This window comes from Empidonax traillii, unplaced genomic scaffold (assembly GCF_003031625.1).
Source record: "Empidonax traillii isolate 1590-97213 ecotype Southwest subspecies unplaced genomic scaffold, ASM303162v1 scaffold618:size574337, whole genome shotgun sequence".
NCBI lineage: Eukaryota > Metazoa > Chordata > Aves > Passeriformes > Tyrannidae > Empidonax > Empidonax traillii.
In genome coordinates, this window is record NW_020955811.1 from 325,305 (window position 1) to 349,836 (window position 24,532).

Consider the following 24,532-nt stretch of genomic DNA (forward strand, 5'->3'; position numbering starts at 1 on the left):
CCATATGGTATTCTATCAGGTGAAAAGAAATAAACTTTTTATTTTGATAAAACAGAATATAACTACACACAGTCACTAGGGTATTTCACCAACACTAATTATTCCTCTAAAAATCCCCCTCTTTGCTCTCTATTATAGGCCTTTACCAAACCTTACAGTTACAGAAGATGCTCAGTACTCCATCTTAAACAAAACTGAAATAGTTTCACTCAAAAAGTTCAGATTAGAACAAAGATATAATCAGCTACAGAAAATGAAATTAAATATTAATTTCACACCAATCTGTAGCATTAGGAAAAAGCCATTGGAGTGAAACAGTGAACACTTTTCTGCATTACTTTGATATCGAATCTATTATAACAACACATCAGGTAAATTAAATCTGTAACTTTTGTCATTTTGGTTTTAATTAAGAACAAAAAACAGAGGCATAAAATTAAATTGGTAATACATAAATCCACGTCAGTGACTTGATACAAAAGCTCAGAAAAACTAATTTCTACATAATTCTTTAAAATAATAAGGTGACATACAAAGTCAATGAATTACACACCTTAACTACTTTTAAGATCAAAACTGATGTCTGCAGCAAAATACTGCACACAAATATTATGTAGTTCCACAACTTGCTTCCACTGACATCGCTCTCCATTTTATTTTTAGCCTAACATCTCCATAAGACAACTATTATTTTCTGTCCAAAGAAAGCATGTATATATTTGTGTAACAGAACATAGAGGCCACCAAGGGATTGTCATGTATGTACTGCATAAGTCACTGCACAAACACAAAGTGAAAGTCTGTCTCTCATCATAAACAAACCAATGGATGACAAGGAATATCTGTGCAGAGAAAAGAAACAATTTGGGAAAAATTTTATATGATTTGCCCAACATGAAGCAAAAGAAAACAAAAACCAAGCTATCAAATGAGCAGGGCCTTGCAGAAAAACTAGTGGTTAATGCATATCTAATACTCTTGTACCCTCTTCAGAATACATCAAATTCTTATGCTATTTATTTTCCTTTATTACTTTCAAATACTAAAATAAATGTCAGATCATAGACTTCTATTTAAACTAAGAAACATACACACACACTGCAAAATCCCAAGCATTTCTCTGATCCTGGGTGATCCCAATTTCTAATACAAGCTCAGAAATTAAATATTGCTGTCTATCTTTGGCAATTCGGTTGCTGAAATGAACACAGTCCCTTTTATGAATCATTCATTTATTTATAAACTCATTCTAGGAATCCTGAGTACAGTCCAGCAGTCTACATTCATATAAATATTTCCAATTAAGATTATTTGCAGTGCCTGCAATGCAGTCAAAACCCAGCTGAGAGTAGAGGAGACGAGCAAGTGTGAGGGAATTCACTCTGGGCTCAGTGGGTAACTTAAAACAAGCAGAATACAATCTGAATAGATATAGACAGCTTTTATTAGATATTAATCTTTGTTACTTTCTGCTCTCAATTTCTTTCCAAATCCTCCTGCTTGCTGGTTCTCTAGTCTTTTCCTTTTCATCTACAGTCCTTTCATTTCAAAGGATTTGTTTAATATCAGGTCTGAAAGGTCTTCTTCCCTTATATGAATACATGAATAATTTTCCGAAATTGCTTTCAGATCTATGAATACAGGAAATTGGAACTAAACAGAAGCTTTTCAGACAGCAGGGTGCAACTCCTGGCCCAAACAGCTCAGAAACACATCGAATCATAGAATGGTTTGGGTTGGAAGGGACCTCAAATATCATCTTGTTCCAACTCCTCTGCCATGGGCAGGGACACCTTCCAGTGCTCCAGGTTGCTCAGAGCCCCATCCAACCTGGCCTTGAACACTTCCAGGGATGGGGCATCCACAACTTCTCTGGGCAACTTGTTCCACTACCTCACCACCCTCACAGTAAAGAACTTCTTCCTAATACCTAATAACTTGTATGACATACAAGTGTCATGTATGACAAGCATGACAGACTTGTCACAGCCCATAATGTGTCCACAGTGATCTGTTTGTGAATATCATCTGATTTCCAATCAGGAAAACTTTTAACTTCAAAAAGATTCAAGTTTAACACCTCCAAATGCAAATGTTTCCCACAAGGAACACTCTTTCCCCCAGTGAGATACCAAAAGACTAAGAAAAACTGACGTTTCTATAGCATGATAAGAAATCTCTTATTTTGAGGCCATGTGCAAGATTCATGTGAGGCATCACAGGGAAGGAAATTGAGTTGGGAAAGGAAGCTGAATATGGGAACATCGCACCTATTAACATGATAAAGTTTCTTCATGGCAGAGTCCTGAGAAGAGACACTGACCTTATAGCTCCTACATGGATTTGATGCCCTGTTACTGCTCTAAAGCTCCTCACATGAGGGGAACACGTAGAAAACAGGCACTGCTGGCAGCGCAGGAAGCATAAATGATGTGTAGGGAAGGGAAGACAAAGAGGGATGCAAAGTCAGAAATAGAAAGAACAGAACAGGCAAATTTGGTTGGAAGGGACCCGCAACAACCATCCAGCCTGACCAATTCAGGGCTGACCAAAAGCTAAAGTGTGTTGTGAAGGGCATTGTCCAAATGACTCAAAAACATTGACAGGCTTGGGTCATCAACACCTCTCTAGGAAGCTTGTTCAGCTGTTTGACCATCCTCTCAGTAAAGAAATGCTTCCTAATGTCCAGTCCAAGACTCCCAGGAATGGTTTTGAACCATTCCCATGCATCCTGTCACTGGATACCAGGGAGAAGAGCTCCTCACCTCCCTCTTCCCTTCCCCTCCTTAGGAAGTCATAGAGAGCAGTGAGGTCGCCCCTCAGCCATCCACCTTTTCTCCAAACTAGACAAGTTCAGAGCCCTCAGTTGCTTCTTACAGGACATGCCTTCCAGCCCTTTCATCAGTTTTGTTTCCCTCTGGATGCAGTCAAAGACCTTCACATCCTTCTGGATGCAATCCTGCGCCACGTGCTCTACGATGACCCTGCTTGAGCAGGAAAGCTGGACCAGATAAGCCACCGTGGTCCCTTCCAGCCTGACCCATTCTGTGATTCTGTGTCTGCAGGGATGATCTCCAGCTACTCCTCTCCTCATTTAGACTTGTGCCACACATAATTCCGTTCCAGGTGCAGAATTTGGCATTTGGACTTACTAAATTTCATCCTCTCAATCACTTTCCAATGCTCCAATGTGGTGAAAAAAGGATGCCCACCACAGAAAAAATTAAAATCTCTTCTCTCTCAATCTCACTCGGATTTCTCCACCATAAGACTACTGCATTCTCAACAACATTTCAGTTCTTTTGTTTCAGTGGAAAAGAATTATTTCCAGAAGCACATTTATCTGGCTCCCAAAGGGGAAGGAAAGCCTAATTAGCATATGATTAATTTTATTTGTTCAAAATATTGCAAGTATGGTCCCTAATTTATATGAACAGAATTCATCCTCATGTCCCTATTCTTAAGAGTGGCTATGAACAAATAATTCCTTGCAGTGCTCAGATGTTTGGAAAGTTAAATAAAGCTCCCCACAGTACACAGTTCTTCCTGTACCAGGGTGACTACAGAATAGAGGCTCTGAGCACTGACCAGTCAACATTACTTCTTTAAAACAACTGCAGGTTTCCTGTCAGCTTTCACTGTCTGTGAAAATAATCCTAAAATTATACTATGCATTCTTACTCTGAAATGTATAGGCAGAGATTTACTTTTGAAATTAATTTTTGGTTGGTTGGTTGGTTGTTTTTTTGACAAAAAGGAAACAAAGAAATGTCATATAAATATATAATTTATATCATATAAGAAAATCATATGAATATAATGTTCAAATTCCTCAATGTAGTTATATATTTTTTCCCTTATAGGGCAAGTTTATAGGAAGAATATCAGACTTTGAGCACCTTTCTCTGGGTCACGACTTCAGTATTTTAACATGGATTAATGCTTTCAATAAATAAATGTTCTATCTTAGATGTTTTGGAAATACCATCTATTAATAATGTCATATTAGAAGAATTATATTTAATTCATTATCTTACACAATGGCATTATTTTGGTCTCTGTTCCACTTAAACAAAACCAGAAACTTTGAAGATTCCAAAAGATATTATGAAACTGCTGATAGTTCCTATTTAAAAATAGGGAAAAATACAATTCACAACCACAAATTCAAAACTAGTTTTACCTGAACTCTCTTTGTCCCCAGGTTTTACTAATGGAGGAATAATTTGTTGCCATTTTACTCTTCAGTCTCTTCCCTTGCATTTGCTCATCCTTACCTTGAATTCAACCTTGCAGAATTGTCACAGAAATTTATCAGCAGAATGATAGAAATTTATCATTCATTCAAACAGACAGTGATACTTTACTTACAGAAGGAGACAAACAAGTGTAAATGATAAATGTATGCAACCATGAACAGTACAGGCAAGGTCAAATGAAACTTCTGGTAAACCAAGAACACAGGATACTGAATGAAGGGTAAAGGGTGGCCATTTCAGAACTGCTAAGAAGTAGCAATGATTTATCATATAACACCCAAGAAACTGAGGAATGCATATTGCACAAAAGTTTACACCAAGTTTGCTTGAAAAAAAAAAAAAAAAAAAGTAACAATTTTATATGGTGAAGATGTACCTTGTTGGATAAGGGCTTCAGCTGCAGGCTCCCCAGACCCTACATTTACATACTCTTCATTAGGATGCTTCCTGTTGTAATGCCTCTTCAGGGAACCAGATATATTGCAGGAATAGTGGCAGTGTGCACATCGGAAGGGCTGTGAGAAAAAAGGAAAACGTTACGCTGATCTCCTCACCTCTTCAGGACACAGAGCCAAGCTGCAATGTTTTGATCCCAAGAAACCATATTCATTTCTGATTTAGGCACCTCCTAAGGAGACCTTCCAAAATTTGATATAAATGGAAGTTGAAACTAAATATTACCTAAAATTTGGTACTTTTTATTATGTGCAAGACACCGAGTATTTTCAACATTACTTTTTGTAATTCAGTGTTTTCATAATTGAAGATTACAGGTATGACCATGTGGAGATGTTCTACTACAAGGAAATTACTCAGCTGCCATGAGCTTTCGTCTGAAAAGCTCAAATAACTGAAGGTACAAATGGCAGCCAACTTAATTTAACAGGTAACTGTACCTGGTAGGGTTCATCTCTTTCCTCTCCTTTCCTTCTCTCTCCAGCACGCTCCCAACCCTTTCACTGGCACTTACATTCCTCTGACCACTTCGCGAGTTAATTTCGGGAACTAAATTTATTAATTTTTAAGAACATATGTCTCCCTTCAACTGACAGGAAGAGTAATTTCTAAAAAAAAAAAAAGGGACAGGGGAGAAAAAAGCTCTTGTGACTGAAGTTAACCTTTGAGAATAACTTCCTGACTGAGATATATCACAGTTATTGGAAGCTTGACATAACCATCAGGGTCCTGGAAAAGGACCAAAGTCCTTAGGGAAAAGTCAAGTACCTCAGAATGGGATGGAAAATGTTTCATGCTCAGCAAGCAGGCCCACCTAAAGTTAGTCAGCAGAAAATGGCTGGTACAGAAATGTTTACAGAAGATGAATTTAAAGCAGGGAAATGTCTGCAGTCAGGGTCCATTGACCAGAACACTCCCCAAAGCTTGTTGCTCGTGACCTTCCTTCAGGCTCCAAACGGCAAAAATAAGGATGAAAAGTGATGTTCCAGCTCCCTTAGCCCTACACATCAGAGGGTACTGTGACATTCAGCTATTCAGTTTTTCACACAGGGATACTCTGCTTCTCTATTGCTGAAACTGCTGCTTTTTCAAGAAAATAATGCAGACACACTGCTATGTTCTCGTACCACTCTTGACATTCCTGCAAGTCATGTATACTACTTGCTATTGGATAGCAGGATTGCAAATCTGTGGAGCTGGGAAATAGGATGGATTAAAGGATCATTAGGTCATATAAGCAGTGACATGCCTCTGAGTCTGAGAAGCACGCAAACATCTGTCCTAGAGTGAAGGGACACATTACTAACAAACAGGGTTTGAACTCCTTTAAATAAATACTCCTGATTGACCTAATTCAGTGTTTTGCAGTTCACTTGACAATGCCTTGAATTGCTACACTTATGTGCAGGCTGATCCTGAGGTCAGAATCAGCTATATTTCAAAAACTGCACTATGAGTACATTTATCACTTTAGCCATCAAAAAAGGAAAATGATGCATTTTCATTTACAAAAAATCCTTTTCAAAAGATAAGTCCAGGGCAAAACCATATCCTTAAGAAAGAAAAATTATTTGTTCAAAATATATCATCTCTTTAGATGACTTGTTTCATTTTCTTAAATACCTCATCTTCCAAAATTTAAACCACCCTTGAAGAGACTGCTTTCCTTTCTGCTTTATGGTGCTTACTAAGAATGACTGCAGTGTACTCTTTATGGAAGCAAAATGATCTGTTAGATAATGGAAGACGCTGCACATGAAAACAGTACGATGCTTTCAATAAGAAATATGTTTATTGCCAAGATAAAGCATTGCATTAAAGTGTATATTTTCATAAATATAAAACACAAGTTTTTTCTGGAAAATAAACTAGTATCATTTCTATTTACTGAATATAACATTTCACAATTCATTAAATCAAGACTTATCACAGTGAGAACCAACACGAAATCTAGAAATAAAACCATACTACAGTTTATTAAAATAAATCGTATCTCTAATCTAAATACTTCCTAGAAACATTAACAATCTTCAAAACTCTTTCCGAGACATATTTCAGATAAATGGTGTCTTTTAAAATTAATTCTCTTCAATTTTCAAGTATATGAAATCACCTATAGTACAGAAGACCAGCAAATTTTCAGAGAAAATAAAGTGAGAAATGAACAGAGATGTATGGGATTTGCTTTCCTACCTCACTAGAACATTTTATGATGTGTTTTAGACTTCTTCTCTCAAGGACTGACAATCAAAAAGCCCCAATAATGTTTGGTTCATATTGCAACATACAGATATTTTTGGCAAGTAAAGATACTAATTACAAATTTTCCATGAGCAAGGTAACCTATCTCAAAAGTCTGAACATAAAGTAAAAATTCCCAAAATATTAAAATATTCATGTACCATAATTGTCACCAAACAGGAAAATGGGCCAGTTTTAAACTGTTGTCTAAAGTTTCATGTATTTCTTAACCACTTTAAGCATGATTTAAATAAGCATGATTTATGTTTCCTTACCTTGAAAGAGACATGTTGTTCCATATGACGTAGGAGCTGTGGTTTTTGGGCAGCTGTATAGTCACACACTGTACATTTAAACTGCTTTCCTGAAACGGGAATAGAAAATGGAATATTTTTTTCCTATTTAAGTTCAGAAAACTACTGGTTCAATTTTCTCATAAAGATGAATTCCAAAATGCTAAGAATGAGCAATGAACAGTACAAGAAGTCTGGCACTTACTCTGCAAAATTTTGGTTAAACAGACCCAAGAACAGAGTAAGGAAGAAAAAAGGCTCAAGTGTCACCTTTAAATTATGAGCATTAAATAATCTAGATTCTCCTGGGACAGTCACTTGGGAAGGAAGAAAGAGAATTGTTACAGTGCAATCTAAATAGAAGAAAAAAATCCCTTATTTACAACTGCAGGCACAGCTACCTTGCTGTTTATAAAGCACATTTGGAAATCCTTAAAACACAGATGTTTGATCATGTTTACTTGGTTTTAGCTACTTCTGTCACATGCACTGAATTGTTATGATTCAAATGCATTTTCCCTTCAAAGCTCTCTCTCACAAATCTTTTTTTTCTGTTATATTTTAAATTAACAGAATTTCCTTCCTTTTATTTTCTGGGTTTCATACTCCCTTTCTCCATATTTTGCCTTTAAGATTCTATTAGTCCTGTTGCCTCCAGTCAAATCACAAGGTGTATTAATTACAGAAGGACTTCATTCCTGAATTAAACACCCTGTCTGGCAAACTGCATTTGTCTGATGTGGAATAAGAATATACTAAAAACGACTCCAAAAGCAGAAGAGCCAAAAGGAAGGAGGGAGAATATTCTATATTATCATAAAGAGATTGGGTTTCCTTAGATTCTGGATCTTGCTAAAAAAATTAGAAGCATTTTATGCTAAGTGTGAAAGTTTCTATAAAACACTGCTAAAAAACCCTTAAGACATTTTCTGGTATCTAAATAAAATAATGAAAAACTGGTTTAATTATTTATTCTGGTTTATTTCTAACTGGAAAATAGTAACAACCCTGGACTACAGAATTGTTTTCTATCATGTCACTCTTGAGAAGTCTGTCTTCGGGAGAAGAATAAATCAGACAGAAAACTGCTTTATATTCCACTGGTTAAATTGACCTTGCAGGGCTGGTATTTGAACAAAAATTGCCTGGATTCATAAGTCAGGAAGACAAGACTCATAAACAGCGAAACATCTTTCAAATTCATTTATGTCTGAGATAGCTGAAGAACACAAGACATGTGCTGGTAAGAACTTTCGCAGTGCTGTCACTGCAGAAAGGGACACTGGGCAAAGAGAAACTGTCAGCATTCAAGAGGCTGTGAGTCCTCTGATAAACCACATACCCTGGTTCGGGGTTTCAGCCTGACCTAGCAGTAATTTTTAAGAGAACATAATTCCTTGCATGCAATTAAACATTTAAAACCAACTTCACACCTATAAAACCAAATCCAGACATGCTGAACTCCTGCTTGGCCACAGTGCTGCTCTTGACAGTGCCAAGTTTCGAAGCTGCCTCAGCTGAATTGCAACAGTTACTCACACACATACACGTTTCCTCCAAGAAACAGAACAGGTGAAAGCAAATTCAACTTTCATTGCTGAATTTCACTATTTGAACATGCCAGATGGTGAAAACAAAACAGAAAGGTTTTGAAATTAAATACCATGCAGTGATTTTTTTTTTTTTCCCCACAGCACCACGGAAAGAGACCTTTTCATTTTCCTTTATAGTCTGATCGTGCCTGAAATTTCCTTTTCATTCAAATACAACAACCTGCCTCCTCACAGCCAGGACTCAGCTGAGGACTGCATTTTATAGGTAATATCTTGATTCTTGTATATGAAGTTTAGACCTTTTGTGCCACACCTGCTTTTTACTGACCAAGTTATTTCAAAATATTGGAAAGCACTTTTCGAATAATGAGTCATTTATCAACTTATGATAATTCTGCAGTAACTTTGCTAATAAAACAATAACTATGTGCTTTCTGTAATATGTATTTGTTGATGTAAAAGGGATTGTCTCTTTCACTTACCATACATATGTAAGCATAAATAAGTATCTCTGACATAGAAACCTCACATACATTCTGAAGATGTAACAGCACTGTGCGCTTCCTGGGACAGGACAATAGTAATGCATTTGTAGTTTCAAAAAAACCAAATTAAACAGTCAATTAAGAGTAGAATGAGTTTTCACACAGTTAGGTGAGTAACAAAGATCAAATCATAATGAAGGTCTGTACAATTTATTCTGCTAAATCATTTACTTCCATTTGACAATGACAGAAGAGTAAGGTATTGTTGTGTTCTAAATTTAGATGCAAAAGATGATATTTTTCTGGATGTGCATCTTACTTTTTTCAGTTATCAGCACAGAAATATTAAAACTACAGGCCAAAAGATGTGCTGCATGTGAGACTGTAGAGAATACATGCCCAGGCTTGTCACAGGCTAATTACACATGAGGACACAGGCCTTGAGTCTACTGGGCTGCTGAATTTGACAACAGAATCCTAACAGTGTTCTCATATAAGAAATAGTAAGAGACTGAACCACGGAACTATTTGTATTTTCGAATTTCTATTGAAATAAAAATTCTCTGTAAGAACATGAAGGGATATAAAGCCAACAGAAATTGCAGAAAAAAAACCCAAGTATTTCAGAGACATCTGTCTTTCCCAGAAATTAATTTTGCAAAGTTTTGAATTGTTTCCCAAATGGTGTCTCCTGGGAACAAACAAAACTTGTAAATCACACTTGGTGTTCAACTAAAAACATTTGTTAATGAGGCCTTGTAGTACAGTCAGTATTTAATGTCCTAAAATAAACTTAAATCTAATAAACATCCACCTACCATCAGCAGTATGAAGGAGTTTATGGCTCTTCAAAGTGCCTTTGGATTTGAACTTTTTCCCACACATATCACAGAGGTGTGTTTTCTCAGTGCTGTGACGATTCATGTGGGCTTTCAAGTTACTCTTGCTGCGCGTGGCGTACTCACAGAGGGAGCATTTGAAGGGTTTGACACCTAAACATGAAAGAATGTACCATGAAACAACCAGGCTGTTGTACCTTTTGACAAGAGGGTGGACACTTCTGTGAAAGGAATTTCAGATCACGTGAGCAACATAGACAACAAGGTCACTATTTTAAAATTTAGATATCCACATTTAACAAATTTCATCTATAGCTTCTGTGAAAATGATATCGAGCTCTTGGCAGCATCACTTACCTTGCTAAGAGAAAGGAGGAGTTCTTCTGGAATCAAATATTGCCCTATTGAAGCCAGTACTAAGTTTAGCCAAGCCAATACTGATATTTGGGTCTTGCTGTGTCTATCCTTCATTTAGAAGTAGGATCCAGATTCCTAAACTGATGCCTAGCTGGTGTATTTATCTCCCTCTATGAGTCTTTAGATAACCATCATTCTCTGTTTACTACAATAAAGGATGAAGAAAGCTGTTTCAAGGAGGACTGCTTCATTAGGTACTTAGTATGTTAGCAGAAGTCAAATGTGTGAAGCTGTGTTTTATTGTTGATTAATATCAGATTTGCTAATGTCTCATGCAGTGGTATCCCTTATGTAAGTGCATCTTATCAGGTATCCCTCAACAAGAAGAAAGCACTTAAAATTTCACTTCCCTCAAACTGTTTAAAGCACACAGAGAGACACCCAGAATGTTATTTAACAGAAGTTCTATAAGAACAAGGTAAATCCTTCAAAGAAAAGTTGAATAAATCTGAACTAGCCAAGTAGTTCAACAGTTTCATGAGGCTCTGGCAGTTTTATATTGATATTCATGACCTTAAAACTAGATTTACAAGCATGAGGAATTATAGTCTGCTTTAAGCAGGCTTGATTGCACACTTTGATTCAGGAGTATATTTCTATTCACCTCAGATGAGATGGGCTCCAAGCTTTCCTGTCAGAATACAAAAACTCTGTTTATGGAATACACAAGGAATTGCCCTAACCTACATTCTGCACTACCCAAATACTTAATGGAATAAAGGCCATTGGAGAGGACCTTGCTATGGTACACAGGCAGGTAAACTCACAGTTAAACCCTTCAAACAAACATGCTGAACTACCTATAAAGGAACAAACACTTTGGAACCAAGATACCAGTTTGAGAGTAACAAATCCCATTATCCCCTTCATGCACTGGGGTGGCAAAAGAATCCAAAAGTATAGGTACTTTGCTCCATATATTATTAATGTGACTAAAGACTGCATAAGTGGTCTCAACCTACAATAAAAATACACAGACTGGGTACTCAGAGAATTCTACTGGGCAGAGATTTTTAAGTTCAAGGGATTTTAACCAGTGTGTTACTGGATTTTTTTACTGGAATTTCTCCCTAAAAAGTCACAGATGTGATCAGCATTATCATATGGGGTTTTGATCAATGTCTGCGTCAGTTAGCTGTCATATCTGCATGATTTAATTAAAATACTCACAGAATTTATATGTATATATCAAAGCCACTGGATTCCAATTGTTTTACTCATAGATTTCCAGGCTATGTATTTTTGGGCAAATGTGAAAGGAGCAGCAGTGACTCGTAAGAAGATAGAGAAAATTACTTGTTTTAAGAGACTAAGCATGTATTTAATTCACTCCTCCTTACTCACATAGAATACTTTAGGGATGTTTATGAATGAATTTGGAAAAAATTGCAAGAGAATATTATTAATTTCATAAAACATTTAAGCTGTCTATTCATGTTATGAGTAGGTAGTTTCACATGTGGTCCAGAAGGCATTAAACTAATTAATTGACCTCTAATGTGGCTTAAAGTGCTTGAGTCAGGTATAGAAATAAATCCGAATCCCTTTTTTTGCGTCAGCAAAGCTTCAGTGGAATATGAGACTCATTATATGCCCAAAAGCTTAAACACAGAGTCTTACCTTCATGAGCCCAAATATGACGTTGAAGGTCTGATCCATTCTTCATAAAATAAAAATCACAGTAGGGACATTTCACAGCTCGTTTTCCAATAAGTCCTTTCAGCTGAACTCTTCTGCCAAGAATCTCAGAAATAGTATTCATTGAAACCTCTGAGAGAAATGCAAAAGGTAATAAGAACCAGAAGTACATGAGGGAATTTGTTCTCTAAGTAATATTGAAGATCTAGATCCTGAATCACTCCAACTTTTTAAAAGCTCTACTTCCCCTACTGCCACTCAAAACTGACTTGAGAAAAGAGCATAAGGACCTTTTTTCCTTCAGGCCTCCTAGGATGCTCTGTCCTTTCTCTTCTGATCTGTGAACTCACTGTCCTCACTACCTATTTAAAAAAAAAAAATAATAACATATTAAATATTTAAAAAAATGTGGTTGTGCCACTGGCTTAGAAATCATTTTCTGACTATGAACCTTCCCTATAAACTCATTTGGCACTTTTTTCTTCAATAATTTCAAAAGCTTTATTCAAGATTTCACCCCAGATTTTCACTATCAAGGATCTGAAGACAATCTACGTGAGCCACAGCTATAATGATCAGAATCCTGATAACCGGACACTTTAAAGGAAAAACCACTCATGGAACAAATGTGATTGGAAGGGACCTCTAAGGTCACCTGCTCCAAGCAGGGTCAAATTTAGAGTTCCAACTTCAAAGTTACAGTAAGATGCTCGGGGTCATCTCCAGTCCTGTTCTGAATATATCCAAGGGTGCAGATTCTACAGCCTCTCTTGGCCCATTCCAGTGTTTAAGCACCTTAACAGTCAAAATTATTTTCCTAATTCTAATCAGAATCTCCTTTCTTCAACTCACATCCCTTCACTGTACAGCTTCAAGAAGATTCTGGTTCTGTCTTCTTTTTAATTAGATTGCTGAACACAGCAATTAAGTTTCCTCTCCTGTCCTTTGCTCATTCAGGCTGAACACAACTCTAAGTTTTTTCTTCATATATGATCTAATGTTTTGGTTGTCACAGTGAAAAAGCTCAAAATAATGAAGTTTAAATTAAAGTGTCCCAAACATGCATAATGAAAACATTGCCAAATGCTTCAAGAAAGTAAATCAAATTGCATATTGAAGTCAGAAGAATGAAATGCTATCTCCTGACTTAATGAAAGTACAGCACTCATGCAATCTAAACATTACGACATGAAAACTGGTGACTTATTATGCTCCAGATCTTCTAAATTTCAAAGTTACAGTCTAAACCGATTTTTACCAAAAATGAACTCTCATACCTAGTCTCTTGCTGATAGGCCCCAGAATGGAATCAAAACTACTGCCTGAACTCATATGCCCAAGGAAAACAACCTCAAAAGGTAACTACAAAAGTCCATGAACTAAGCAGAGATAAGCTGTAAAGTACCCAAAAAAGAAAAATACAGACACAAGTCTGAATCCTCATCTGCCTCCCATGGCTTAGATCCTTCATTCATGACTGCAGGCTAGGATGTCTGTTCAGTGGGGATCTATGAAAGCCGGTGCCTCTCATGTCTCAGAACTATTAAGAAATATCATATTAAATCAGACAGTGGATGAAAGGTAGATAATTCTGAGAGCTGGAACCAGAATCCAATTCTCCTCCTTCACTGCTGAGTACTCAAATCATTTGGCAATAAAGCCAAGCTCTTATCTCTTTGGTTTGAAATACTGCTCTGCCAAAGTCTACAGAGATTTTCCCTTCATGGAGCCAAAATTCAACTCCTCTGCAAATGCAGAAGAGGAAGGAGTGCTGTTTGATTTCATACTTTCTACTTGATGGAACAGAAGAGACAAGGGAGGGGTCATGTTGAATGATAGTAAGAAAGGAAAGAAAGGGGAGTTCTAGAAATAGCATTTTAATGATAAATACAAAAGGGTTTCGGTTTAAATTAATTTTTGATATGTAATTTTAAAATTCCTTTTAACAGCACCCATTTTTCCTTTCATCTTAATACTTTTTCATTTACATTTTTGAAAACAATTGCACTAATTCCACTGCAGTATTTAACAGATTACACCCTCAGACCCCTCACATTTATTTGGCTTGTAATTAAGTATGTTGTACAAATAAAGGATTTCCTCCTGATTACAAGAAGAGAATGCACAGAAAAAAAGATTTGTGCGTTAATTCTCATCCCTATATTAATGCAGGGCGGTTGCATAACTACTGCATAGGCATATCTTAGATGTAGTATTTATTCAGTACCATGGAGATATGTCTAATAAATCCAGTATTCTGCCTTTAAGCTCTATTTGCCTGTGATACATGAATGAAAAATGAGGACACAAAATAATAGGCTGTGCAGATTTTCATTTTCAACCTTACCTCTGTTATAACACAGAGTTTAAAAGAACACACTTGGATCAAAAAATTTACACTGCACTTTTAGAGGTAATCAGACACCAAGTGAATTCTTCCAAAGTATTTAAATGCACGAGTTTTGTATTTCAGAGCTTCAGAGTTAACTGGTATTTCTGGACTTCAGACACAGCACACACAGAATTCAGCAGAAAACGGACCAGTGCAGGCTCAGGGCAACCTGTAAGGCGCAGCACACAATGCCCTGCTACTTCACATGTCCTGTTATTTAGGGAGGTCTCCTATGCTCCCTGGCTGAGGCAGCACAAAGGCTTAATAGGCACAGCTCTTGAGATTCTATTTCTGTGCTTACTGGTGATATACCTCCTGACTACAGTATAGCTCAGAAGCCTTTCCTCATCTCAATTTGCTGCATCAGACACGTCCGCTGACGTCCGACAACGCCCTCCAACCACACTGCTGTGGAGTGGTCTGCAAATAGAGAGGTTTAGTAACTAAAGAGCTGAAGTGGGAGTTAGTCTGAAATTAAAGTGAAGGAGGTTGTTTAAAACACGGGTCTAGCACTATCTAGTGGTAGTAGGAAGATAAGAAACTACTGCTTTACCTATTACGCTGTACTTCTGGCAAAGGCAAGAAAAGTTACATCCTTTTAACAGGACTTTTCCTTCCCCAAACTCAGTTTGAGCACGGCCAGTATTTTCTTTTTTAATATCAAATTATGTCAGGTGATTAACATTGTAGATGAGCCAATTAAAGTGTGTTGGCCAATGCAGTCACCTCACCAGCACCTCTGCAGTAGCAGTGGGTCTTCCTATCCAACATAACACAGATACTGAAGAGGAAATCAGGGACTCATCAATGTGGCTCTGCCAAATTCACATCAATCAGATTTAAATCAGTCCCTGCACCAGCACTTTGTCATTGGATTCCCAAGATCTGCGGCACACTGACTTACCACATTCCTGTTATGTTGTGCTTGCACTGATAAATCAGGGCACCGGAATGCAAGGAATAAACAGAGTTTGGATGGGCTGCAGTGGTTGGCTGGATCCAGCTTAATACTGGCCATGCTACATCCCAGTTGGTTTCAGCAAGGAGCCCTGATGGAGACTTATCTGGCCTGGAAGTGCAGCCCAGCCCCACAGGACCCAAGCACACAGAGTCAGCTCTGCATTCACATCAGTCACCTACAGACAAATATTGTGCACTAAATGCATTCCTGTCAGCTCATGTAAGAATTTTATGTCTTCTGGGTTGTTACAGGATGCCTATATGTCTGATTCCAAACTTCCCAATGCTTAATCTGAATTCACCTAGGTCTTCTTAGCACAATTACCTGACACACTCCACAACACACATGCTCAAACAGTATCATGTTTCACTTTAAACTGTAATATCTGCAAACCCAACACAATTTTTACTCTAAACGAGTTAAATTAGACACGGACTCTTCTCTTTCTTAGGAATATAATCACATTACACTGCTCACTCCAAATCTTTATCCATTTATTGCAATAGACTGAGAAATTTCCCTTGATTTTTTTCTTACCAGGGTGATTTGTCTTGATGTGAGATTTTATAAGTCGATCTTCAGAAAATGACTTCTCACACACAGGACAGGAATAACTCTTTTTATCCTTAAGTGAGAAAGAAAGAGATTGCATTATCAGTCCACTGGTATAATCACTACAGTCATTATTCAGGAATACATGGTTCTCAATGAAGTTATAATTGAAGATTCAGTTTTTTAGGAAAAAATGAAGGTATTTATAGTGAAATAAGTGAAGGAGAAATATTAAAGTACTCTAAGCATCATTAATCCTCATGAATGAAGGGCTCGAAGTTACAGCAGATGAGAATATGCACAATAAATGTAAGCATTATCCTCTGACTGACTCTGTAGAGAATTAAAAGTCGAAAGATCAAGTCACATAACAGAAGAAAACGTATTTGATATGAGCAGTAACATTCAGGGTTTTTTCTTTTTTTTTTTTTTTTCCACAAGTCCACTCTTCTGAAACCTAAGGATCAGACCTTATTATTCTGAAGACATCCACCACTATGTGGATTTATAAAATGGTCTGAAATTGAGCAGCAAAGTTAACAATGACAGATGCCATTACTTATTCAGTGTCTACATTTCTAACTACTTTATAAATATTCAGCATTTGATGTATTACCAATAAAGTCTTTTTTCTACTATTTTGATTTTAAAACTTACAGACTACTCTGGATTTTCTCAGTGTCAGTGATGTTATAACAGATTTAACAACATCAATCAAGTTTAACTGGAGAGTTTTGACTGAATTTCTTCCTATACACAATTCCATCCTAATTGCAATTTTCCTGTTTTTACAAATGCATCTAACTCCACATAAAAATGTAGGACTTTTCTCCATTAACTGGCAAATTATCCAATTTAAAATAAACCTCGCCACTTATTATATAAATTGAAGAGGCTGATTTTTTCCAGAAGCACCATCTGAGACAACAGACTGGGTACTCAATCAAATGAATGGATCATCCAGTCACCTCTGCACTGAGGGGATTAATGTATGAGTGGATCATCAAAAACACAGATGGAGGGAGGCCTACTTAGTCCTGACAGCTGGGCAGATAACCAGGTAACACATTACCTGGTGGGAGAGTTGTACCTACCTAACTCCCAGAGGTCTCTGGTAAGCTGAAGCTACAGAACAGATATTTCACTACTTATTTGAGGAGAACAGAAGTACTTCTTGAAGAGCATGGAAGGAAGATTACTGATCAAAAAAACAGATCTCTTTGTTATAAGAGAGAAATTTGGAAGTAACAGGGTCCTGGGCTCTACAAGTTTCTGACCTTAGACCAAAGAGCATCTCTGAACAGTAAGGAAGAATGTACAAGGAGGTCATTATTTCTGGATGCTGCTCTTATACAGCTATAAATGGACATGTCCCTTAAAAGAAAAGCAAAATTGATGGGTTTCCATGGCAGACAGATCTTGCAATATACACAGGCATTTGCACTTAATATATTATGTACTTCTGAAAAAAAAACCCTGTCCTGAAGTACCTACGAGTCAAACCCAGAAGTATCCCTAGAACTCATGGACTAAAATAGAAATAAATACTTCCACGACAGTAGGATATGGAGCTCTCTCTGCCATTAATATGGCAGTGGCAGTCACAAGGAGAATTCTGCCTTAGCTGTTAGATCATTTGCTCCTGAGAGAAACCCTGCACTGGGGACAGGGGATAGCAGCTACTAAAGAAATACCACCCTGAGGACAGTATCCTGCTATGATGGAGCTGGGGCTGTCACCATTTGGAGCCCTGAGAAACCCAGGTTAAAAATAAAGGAGTATCAAAGACTACTAGATGGTTTTTGGAAGAAGAGATTCAAGGAGCCTACAGTGCTGACAAAACCTTGAAGAAGAGCTGTTAATTTGCAGAATTAGGGTCTCTCAAATGATATAACCAAAATCTGCTACCAATGATTTCAGATTTCTAACCAAACACATCATTCCAATGAAGACTGGTAGACTGATCCTAATAAAACTCCACAGCAATGTCTGCACCTTTTCAAAGATGGGGTTGCATAATCATATTCATAATTTGGCACATGTAAGAAAAACATAAGCACAGTATCATTTAGGGGGCTCTTTAGGGGGCAGCTGAAATCTGGTGACAGATCTCAGTCTGCTCCTCAAACTTGCTATAGTTTGCAAAATATATAATAAATAGTTGCAAAATATATAATAAATAAAACCAAAAAATAGTATTTTTTTAATGTACATTTGAGTATTGCTGGTCTTTGATACTCACTGCATTAAGTGCGACCAGAACACTGAGACAAATTATATCTTGCTGTTTCATAAAGTTAAATAAGAAAAAAAAATTCAACACTTCATTACACACACACACACACACACACACACACAAATTTAACTAAAATACTGTAATTGTGACAACCTTATATTCTTGCTAATATTCTCAGGGAAGGCAAGGCTATAAGACTATGATTTAAGGAAAATTCAAAATAATCAGTAAGTGAAACAGAAACTATAGAGCAATATGAAAGGACAGGCACCGAGAACACATCTTTCCACATGATGATTGTAAGAAAATTTTTCAACAATGGAAAAAATCCAAATCGCTTCTTTCAAGCAGTTAAAAAGTTATTTACACCAAGTTCTGCAGAAATTCAGAAAACTTCATTTCTGCAGAGAACTTCAAAAAGGGTATCTTTTGCAGTGGAATAGAGTGTGCCCATGAGCACCGAGACCCTTCAAAGTGTATCTGTCAAGCTCCAGTCTCTCACAGAGAGCACCCAGCTGAAGCCAAACTTTTCTCTGCTGTTTATACGAGCCAGTGCCACTGACTGCTGGAACTCATGCTATTAGTTTTGAATGTTTAAATGCCCTTCTGTCGCTGCCCTGAGAGCTCACGTCAGTGCTGGTCCTTCAGTGTAATCCCATCACTCCCAAAACAGCCTTTAAGAAACCCTCTGTTGCAAACAAAGTGTTTCAGAGCACCCAGGCCACAACACAGAGCCTCAAAGGTCACCCACACCACAGCAGTGGCTTTTCAGAGTGCCTTGGTCATAGGTGATGACAGAAGCACTTTGGAGGACTGAGGCTGAGGTTCTAGTAATACCTTAATCACATTCCCAGCATGCAGGTTTTCCTTTAGTAAGAATAAAAGTTATCTATCCTATGCCTAATTGGAGTGCCTGCCTTTTAAATGCCTTTGAAGGATTTTTTGAAGGGCACAAGCAGAAGCAAAGTATGGAAAGAGCTGGATCTGCCTTTGTTAGAGACCAGATGCATAGTCCAACCCCCTATTTCAATTTCAAAGTCATTCATACACTTTCTGGGATTTGCTTACTATCCTATTAACCAATTTGAGAAAATGTAAGAAACATGAAATAATTCCTAAATAAAGGCAGGTTTTTGACAGAAAGTACTGTTCACATTCCACAGATCAGGTATTTAATTAGGTCCATAAATACACTTAAACTTAGCAAAAAAAATTAGTCTAATGATATCACAAATCTTGTTTTTTATGCTGTTTTTTTACAAAATAAGGCCACTTACCTAGGACTACCTAGGCAGTGAAAGGAGGTTCTAGCCAGGTGGGGTTTGGTCTCTTCTCCCAAGTAACTAGCAACAGGACAGTAGGAAATGGCCTCAAGTTGTGCCAGGGGAGGTTTAGATTGGATATGAGGAAAAGGTTCCTCACTTAGAGGGTGGTCAAGCATTGGAACAGGCTGCGCAGGGATGTGGTTGAGTCACATTCCTGGAAGTGTTCAAAAATCTTGTGGATGAGGCACTTGGGGACATGGTTTAGTGGTGAACAGGGTGGTACTGGGTTAACAGTTGGACTCAATGATCTTAGAAGTTTTTACCAACATAAAAGACCGTATGATAAAACCAACAGAACATACATAGAATAATATGATCATAAATTACATGATCTGCATGGCAATTCTGCCACTAATTTCAAAAGAGAGTGTGTGGACTCCTGACTGTTTTGTTATCAATTCCATTAATAGTGTAAAATTAAGACCATGCCCCTAATTAGCAGCCCAAATTAGATAATTATGTTACAGAAATCAACAATCCATTCCCTTCCTTTCCAGAAGCATCAGTGACATGATTTCATGAGCAGAAGATAATACAAAGCTATACTAGATATTGGTACTCCCAAAGCATTTCCAGGAAAAGTTCCCACAACTCACTTAACACAAAATGTGTATAATTTCTAGAGGAATAGAGAGATAAAGCCTGCATCCACATCTACTCAGATAAACAGAAATTTATTTTCTAACACTTGTGGGATTAGAATTAGGCCCCTGAGTTATACTTCCAAGGAATGAAGACATCTGGAAATCTTCACCACAGTTTTGTCCTGATGTTCAAATCAAAACCTTCACAAAAGATTCTGAATTAAGCTGATGTCCAATTAAAATGCAACTTAGCTGAAAGAATCTGACATACCCAGGAGGTGGCTATGCACACAGGTGAAGGAAGATAAAGAAAAACGTGTAAATGGTTAGGCAGACTTTTATGAAGCCTGACAAGCAGCAGAAGTCACAGCTCACAAACTAACAAGCACCTGCATGCAGTACTTGAGCGTATTTTCATGAAATATCCACTAGGAAAAACAAATGCCTCACTGACATTCAGTATGGAAGTGAGGACAAGGGAAAAAGCCACTTTCCAACTGAGAGCCTGGTCCTTAGATCATAGATGTCTTTGTTACTTCCTTTCCTTTCCAGTACCTCGCATTCTTGACTACACCGTGGCACTGCTCCAGAGGCAAAGGTAACCAAGCCAGACCAGTGACAGCCTGAAAATTAATGCTCCTCAGGAAGGGGAAATAAGCAATCAGAGCTCAAGTGCCTCACTTCCTACACATACGAAAGGTCAGCAGCACAGTGGAATTTATAAGCATCCTTCCAAAGACAAGAGTCATTGGCATCCCGAAACATGTGTGAAAGCAAATGTAGGCACCAAATAACAAGTGCTGGTTCTGGGTCTGAACCAAAGTTTTACAGAGGTGCTTATCTTGCAATATCAATTACATACATAGATTTAAAATATTTTTAGACACAAACCTCTCTGCTCAGCATAGTGAGTATTGTAAAACCCACAGGGAGTTGCAAACCAACTCTGGTACCTCCATCAGCATTGTTTAGTTCCACATCAAGCCCCTAAAAGTCCCAACGAGCTCATCCATAACTGCAAATTATTCCAAGTACAGAGGCAAGAGGCAGCACATACACACTCATCATCATCTGCCAGGGAATAAACCCCAAATTCAGTGCAAGACTTGGATGATGCTCAGAGAGTAAGATGGGTGGCTATACAGTGAGCGGCAAGGATGAAGGGATAGCTGCTTTTCCATACCCACCATTTATCTTCTTCACCAAATAATGCAGGGATCCAGCTAAAATGCAGCCAGCAACAAGGCAACGAAGGGTACACATCCATACAAAGAACTGAACTGAGATTTTGGTACTTTAGATCTCCAGGGAAGTTTTAACTTTAGTATTTATTAAGAATTGATTTTGCAAACTAAAATTAGGATTAAAGTAGAGTTCCACATTTCACCCTGCAAAGTTTCTTAAAGTACTATAATTTGGAGTAAGTCCTGTTCAGTGAAATATACACCAAGTAATTATACCAAGCAATGGGCACAAAGGCCAATATTGAGAAGGGTCAAATTTAGTTACTGAGCAAATTTTAATAAATGAATTTTTCAATCCATTTAAATAAATACATTTGACAATAAGTATGGTTTTGAAAGATCTTGCTGCCACACTGGTTTTAATTATGAAATGCGTTTTCTCAGTCCTATTTAGTATCATGAAAATGATCCTCCTGGTGGGAGCTGTTGGACATTTATCACACTTAAAAAACAGGTACTTACCTAAGGAGAGCTAATTGTAGGTTCTTTTTTCTTAAGAAACCATTTACACAAATTTCTGCCATCAGATGGGCATCATAAACATAAGACATTCAAAAACAGCCAAAAAGAAGGTCTATCATGTGAATTTTCTGCACCTTTCATAACAAATTCAGATTCTGTTTAAAATAGCTACAGAAGTCGAGGACACAAGCAGGGAAAAAACGTTCCTTTTTCCATGAACTGTTCTGTTTTCTTTTTTAAAGCTCTTCTGAAGTAACTGCTTAAGAAGAGTAGAAGATTAGGTGTTCTGTTCTGTTCCAAATACCTTTAAAGTAACTTCAGCTGTTGAAAATAGTAGCCAAGAGCCTATCTGCTGACTGCAGAGGAAGACCTGAAACCACTAGGCACTGTATGCAAACACCTTTTTTAAGAAGCTACTCAGAAACTGTTCACACCTGGGGAAAAACTAGTGTGAATCCTTAATTCAAGCATCACATTCTTGTAGAAGGAACTGTAAGAGCAATATTTATCACACTGCTTAGAGTTGTGATGCTGCTTTCTCACAGAATAATACCACACAATCACAGAATATTCTGAGTTGGAAGGCACCCACAAGGATCATCAAGTCCAACTCTTAAGTGACTGGCCTGTAAGAACTTGTCATATGTGGTGCATTCTATCATGGATGCACAAGATTTATTTACAAGAAAATGCCAACAAAAGCTGTAATGTTGTGTAAAGAATGAAGAAAGGCCCATCTGTGTGAATAGCTCCTTGTCCTTAAAGGACAGAAAAGTGAGTGCTGCAATTAAACAACTGCCATTTTCTCTTCTGCTCGAATAAGTAAAGAAATAAATTCAAGAGAAGGGTAAATTGCCTTTTGGAAGTATTTTACTGCATCAATAATTCAAGCCTCAAATTGCAAGGATGCAGTTCATGACAACTTTCTGACATTATCAGTCAAGAAAATTTAATTACAAATAGTACCATTGTCAAACACTTTTTGAAATCCTAAACAGTGCTTTATTCAATAGTAGTACCTTCATATACAACATATGGGGTAATATGGGCCATCTATGCGCTCCTGATGGTCTTCAGGAAAGACTCCAGCCAAAAGTGGACAAGGAGAGTAGGCACTTGCCAAATACCCTCTCCTAGAGGTCAATTTGGAACAGGAAGGAATTTGCCTGTGTTCATAACCGTGTGAGTGTGTGTACATTACAACCTCTCTGGGTACTCACAAGCCTGGAATGTCCCAGATAAACTAGACCTTGCAAGCACATAGGATCCTGCCATGTGATAGGAAAAGAAGTCTGTGGTGTGCAGATCTGTTCTGATAAAAGCTTAACCCATTTGGGACACTCATGTAAAACAAGAAAACAGCAAGAAGCTTGGCAATACTGATGTAAGAAAATAATTGTTTTCCTTAATCTTCCAAGAAAACCACGTATATAATTTCACTTCTAAAAAAGCATCTTAACCAATGGTGAAGACTAAAATCCTTAGCCCTTAGTTTTAAAATATTTCTTATTCTGAGTGCCATAATATTTTTTAAAACATAATTTTGAAACAAACCTCGAAGATCATTCATGTAATAATGCTGGATCAGAGCAAGATCACCAAGCAGTGTCTCGCACAGTGAGGGTTTCCAGACAGTCTCAAAGAAAATACTTTACAGGGAATGTGGAAGAAGTAGACCAGACCCATTTTTAGTACATGCCTTTCAGAGCTAGAAGGATTTCTAAACAAGACAGGAGCCTTTAAAATGTGATTTCTTTCTCTTTGTAAACACAACAGAAAATGGTAGATGTTCAACTACAACTAGTTGTAGCTATTAGGAAAAAAATAATTCTTTTCAACAACTTTTTCTGTCTATAGTAATTAAGAGAGGAACATTTTTCCTTGTACCACAGTCTTATATTTATGGAGGAAGGGAATTCAGCTCCAGGGAAGGAAGTAAAGTAACAATAGTACCAGGCCTTATTTTACTCTCTCAAAACCCAAAGAATCTGACAACAGTGGGAAAATCAAAGGAAGAAAACGGATACAGATACACTCTACTGGAAACAACTATCAGAAGGACCAAATATCTACTTGCTGTAACTCCTGTATTCCCAGAAGTGTGCAGAGAGCACACAGGTAAGAGCCCTTAGCTATGTCTTTAGATATTACCAGACAATTCCAAACACTATGACGATGACACTGAATTTGGACAAACCAACTGCTGGGTTCATTACTTACCAGATCTGTGTGAACTTTAAGGTGTGCCTGGAGCTTGTATTTATCTGGCGTAGAGTAGTCACAATGTTCTGTGGGACATTTCAGCAGAATATTGCTGTGTTTCTGGATGACGTGACGCTTAAGGCAGTTTTTGGTGATGGAAGAGTAATTGCACTGGGAGCAGTAATACAAATGTTCTCGGGTATGCGTACGAACATGCATGTCATAATGTACCTGGTACCAAAACAACTTGCCTGAAAATAAAATTAGACATGAAGAAAGTAATTTCTAAACAACTGTTAGAGAAAATTACAATAAGCACACAGTTTTCTTTCAGGGCCAAACACACTGTTTGAATCCTGTCCCTTTTATCTTTAACGGAAACTTGTCTAAAGA

General features: G+C 37.5%; 1 protein-coding gene across 4 annotated transcripts in view; it reads right to left on the reverse strand.

The window, feature by feature from the left end:
- The window catches only part of ZFAT (zinc finger and AT-hook domain containing), a 121,639-nt gene that overhangs the window by 18,315 nt on the left and 78,792 nt on the right, over nucleotides 1-24,532 (reverse strand). For 3 of the 4 annotated variants that reach the window (XM_027898701.1, XM_027898700.1, XM_027898702.1), the window contains 6 exons: nucleotides 24,158-24,390; nucleotides 16,072-16,159; nucleotides 12,164-12,313; nucleotides 10,106-10,279; nucleotides 7,232-7,320; nucleotides 4,636-4,774 (listed from right to left, as the gene is read on the reverse strand). In XM_027898701.1, the coding sequence (XP_027754502.1) occupies nucleotides 4,636-4,774; nucleotides 7,232-7,320; nucleotides 10,106-10,279; nucleotides 12,164-12,313; nucleotides 16,072-16,159; nucleotides 24,158-24,390 (873 nt within the window). Of the gene's footprint in view, nucleotides 1-2,833; nucleotides 2,985-4,635; nucleotides 4,775-7,231; nucleotides 7,321-10,105; nucleotides 10,280-12,163; nucleotides 12,314-16,071; nucleotides 16,160-24,157; nucleotides 24,391-24,532 lie in introns of those variants that run through there. The other variant, XM_027898703.1, reaches the window with a different exon arrangement.